Raw genomic sequence first — 3,570 nt, forward strand, 5'->3', positions numbered from 1 at the left:
ACATCCGAAAATCCTTATGTGTGGAATAAGTCCGCTAAATCTGTTTTATATGTCATTGTGAGGGTGTGTGTGTGTGTGTGTGTGTATCTGTGTGTGTGTGTGTATGTGTGTGTGTGTGTGTGTGTGTGTATCTGTGTGTGTGTGTGTGTGTATGTGTGTGTGTGCAAATCTGTTTTATGTGTGTGTGCGTGTGTGTGTGTGTGTGTGTGTATGTGTGTGTGTGTGTGTGTGTGTGTGTGTGTGTGTGTGTGCGTGTGTTTGTGTGCAAATCTGTTTGTATGTCATTGTGTGCGTGTGTGTGTGTGTGTGTGTGTGTGTGTGTGTATGTGTGTGTGTGCAAATCTTTTTATGCGTGTGTGAAAATGTTTATGCGTGTGTGTGTGTGTGCGTGTGTGTGTGTGTGTGTGTATTATTAATACTGTCCATAATACTCACACTGAACACTGAGGGTAGTTGTAGTAGATCTGGCTGTGCTGATGCCATTGGAGGCCTGGCAGCGGTACCGTCCACTGTGGCTGGGCTGAACGTTGGAGATGGTGTGTCTCTGGTTCTCTGTCACAGTAGTAACGCCTCCTCCTTCCTCCTCCTTATACAGGAAGTAGCTCACCACAGGTGGGTTGGCATCACTGCTGCTGCAGGTGAGAGTGACGGAGCTGCCCTGAACAACATCACCTGCTGGACTGACTGACAACCTGACGTTCTCTGGACCATCTGGAAGAGAGAGAGTCATCGTCATGGTTACTGTAGTAAAGTAGCTGTTACTGTAGTTGTTAGGGTAGACATGATACTCAAAAGGGTGTTTCACAGTAAAGCGGGGTACACACATAAGGATTTTCTGCGATTTCAGCGATTTAGTGTTTCACAGTTAGCAATAGTCTGTTAAATCTGTTTTATATGTCATTGTGAGGGTGTGTGTGTGTGTGTGTGTGTGTGTGTGCAAATCTGTTTTTATGTCATTGTGTGTGTGTGTGTGTGTGTGTGTGCAAATCTGTTTTTATGTCAGAACAAGCCTAGTGATGAACTCACCCTGGACGTCCAGAGTCAGAACAAGCCTAGTGATGAACTCACCCTGGACCTCCAGAGTCAGAACAAGCCTAGTGATGAACTCACCCTGGACCTCCAGAGTCAGAACAAGCCTAGTGATGAACTCACCCTGGACGTCCAGAGTCAGAACAAGCCTAGTGATGAACTCACCCTGGACCTCCAGAGTCAGAACAAGCCTAGTGATGAACTCACCCTGGACGTCCAGAGTCAGAACAAGCCTAGTGATGAACTCACCCTGGACCTCCAGAGTCAGAACAAGCCTAGTGATGAACTCACCCTGGACCTCCAGAGTCAGAACAAGCCTAGTGATGAACTCACCCTGGACGTCCAGAGTCAGAACAAGCCTAGTGATGAACTCACCCTGGACCTCCAGAGTCAGAACAAGCCTAGTGATGAACTCACCCTGGACGTCCAGAGTCAGAACAAGCCTAGTGATGAACTCACCCTGGACCTCCAGAGTCAGAACAAGCCTAGTGATGAACTCACCCTGGACCTCCAGAGTCAGAACAAGCCTAGTGATGAACTCACCCTGGACCTCCAGAGTCAGAACAAGCCTAGTGATGAACTCACCCTGGACCTCCAGAGTCAGAACAAGCCTAGTGATGAACTCACCCTGGACGTCCAGAGTCAGAACAAGCCTAGTGATGAACTCACCCTGGACCTCCAGAGTCAGAACAAGCCTAGTGAACTCACCCTGGACCTCCAGAGTCAGAACAAGCCTAGTGATGAACTCACCCTGGACGTCCAGAGTCAGGAGAGATGAGTTGAGGGATCCGTGTTTGTTCCGAGCCTCACAGACGTACTGGCCAGAGTGTTGAGGAGAGACGTCCTCCAGGACCAGCTGAGCCCCTGGTACTCCAGGGCTGGTCCTGGTGCCGCTGACCCTGTACCAGGTGTAGCTCTCTACTGCAGGGTTGGCTGCACTGCTGCAGGTCAGAGTCACAGAGCTGCCTGCTGCTACTGGACCAATAGGAAGGGCCGACACTGAGATGTCCCCAGGAGGGTCTGAGAAATAACAGGAAGGATCCAATCACATCACAGAGTCTTTAGAATGTGATGCTGGTGTGTGTCAGATGGTATTTTATATGTTGCTTCTAATAATAAGGTTCTTTACACACAACAAGATGTCCATTACAGACCTCACTAACACCACCATGTGACTCCAGCTGGCCTGTACTTACAGTTATCCAGGTCAATAAAGCTTAAACAAGGTGAGTTAAAACTGTCAATAATACTCAATAATACTCACACTGAACATCGTTTCACAGTTAGTCTGCTAAATCTGTTTTATATGTCATTGTGAGTGTGTGTGTGTGTGTGTGTGTGTTCAAATCTGTTTTTATGTCATTGTGTGTGTTTGTGTGTGTGTTTGTGTGTGCAAATCTGTTTTTATGTCATTGTGTGTGTGTGTGTGTGTGTGTGTGTGCAAATCTGTTTTTATGTCATTGTGTGTGTGTGCGCAAATCTGTTTTTATGTCATTGTGTGTGTGTGTGTGCAAATCTGTTTTTATGTCATTGTGTGTGTGTGTGCAAATCTGTTTTTATGTCATTGTGTGTGTGTGTGTGTGTGTGTGCAAATCTGTTTTTATGTCATTGTGTGTGTGTGTAAATCTGTTTTTATGTCATTGTGTGTGTGTGCGTGTGTGTGTGTGTGTAAATCAGTTTTTATGTCATTGTGTGTGTGTGTGTGTGTGTGTGTGTGTGCGTGTGTGTGTGTATGTGTGTGTGTGCAAATCTGTTTGTATGCGTGTGTGTGTGTGTGTGTGTGTGAGAGTGTGTGTGTGTGTGTGTGTGTATGCAAATCTGTTTTTATGTGTGTGTGTGTGTGTGTGTGTGTAAATCTGTTTTTATGTCATTGTAAGTGTGTGTGTGTGTCTGGGTTTCCATTAACCGGTAATTCCCGGTCTTTGTCCGGTAAAATTTGTTGAAGTCCGACAAATTTAAAAGTCGTCGGACATATTGTCCGGTGAAAATAATTCACTTTGAATACAATTCGCTAAAGTTCACATTCTGATTCCTTCTATTTTAAAAAAGACGAATATATAGGCTATGTATTTCTTTTATTATGATATGATTTGACACCGGCATGATGATGACTCCTAATGTGTAGGCCGGCCTATGCGAAACAGCGCACAGGTGCCACATGGGATTGATGCCAGATGGGATTACAGCTTAACCAGTCTATTACCGCTTAAACACAGTAGCCCATTCGGCGGTAACCCATGCCTATCTGGCAACCCTGCCAACCCGTCCACCATAGTAATACGCAAACGTTGCAGCTCAAAGTGCACCATAGCGAGCGATTAAATTAATGGAAAGATGGCAAAACAAAGTAAGCTTAGCAATTATTTCATGAAGCCAAGCAACAATGAGTCTGAGCCTGAGGAGAAGTCTGACTCTGAAGAGATGGAGGCCGCAGCGGCTGACGCCGTCGTGGCTCCTCCAGCCAAGAAGTCTCGTGGATTCAGAGTTGAATGGAAAAAAACTTTCCCCTGGCTGCGTTTAGATGAGGAAGCTGGAAAAATG

The 3,570-nt window shown here is 46.0% G+C and overlaps 1 protein-coding gene across 1 annotated transcript in view; it reads right to left on the reverse strand.

Annotated features, from left to right (window-relative positions):
• Window positions 1-2,302, reverse strand: part of LOC308174821 (B-cell receptor CD22-like) — a gene marked incomplete at both ends in the record, with an annotated part of 8,651 nt that extends 6,349 nt beyond the window's left edge. The window contains 3 exons of the mRNA XM_080549935.1: window positions 436-711; window positions 1,780-2,049; window positions 2,296-2,302. Of these exons, the coding sequence (XP_080406061.1) occupies window positions 436-711; window positions 1,780-2,049; window positions 2,296-2,302 (553 nt within the window). The remainder of the gene's footprint in view (window positions 1-435; window positions 712-1,779; window positions 2,050-2,295) is intronic.
• Window positions 2,303-3,570: the final 1,268 nt, after the last annotated feature.

This window comes from Nansenia antarctica (assembly GCF_963989245.1).
Source record: "Nansenia antarctica genome assembly, chromosome: 20".
Classification (NCBI taxonomy): domain Eukaryota; kingdom Metazoa; phylum Chordata; class Actinopteri; order Argentiniformes; family Microstomatidae; genus Nansenia; species Nansenia antarctica.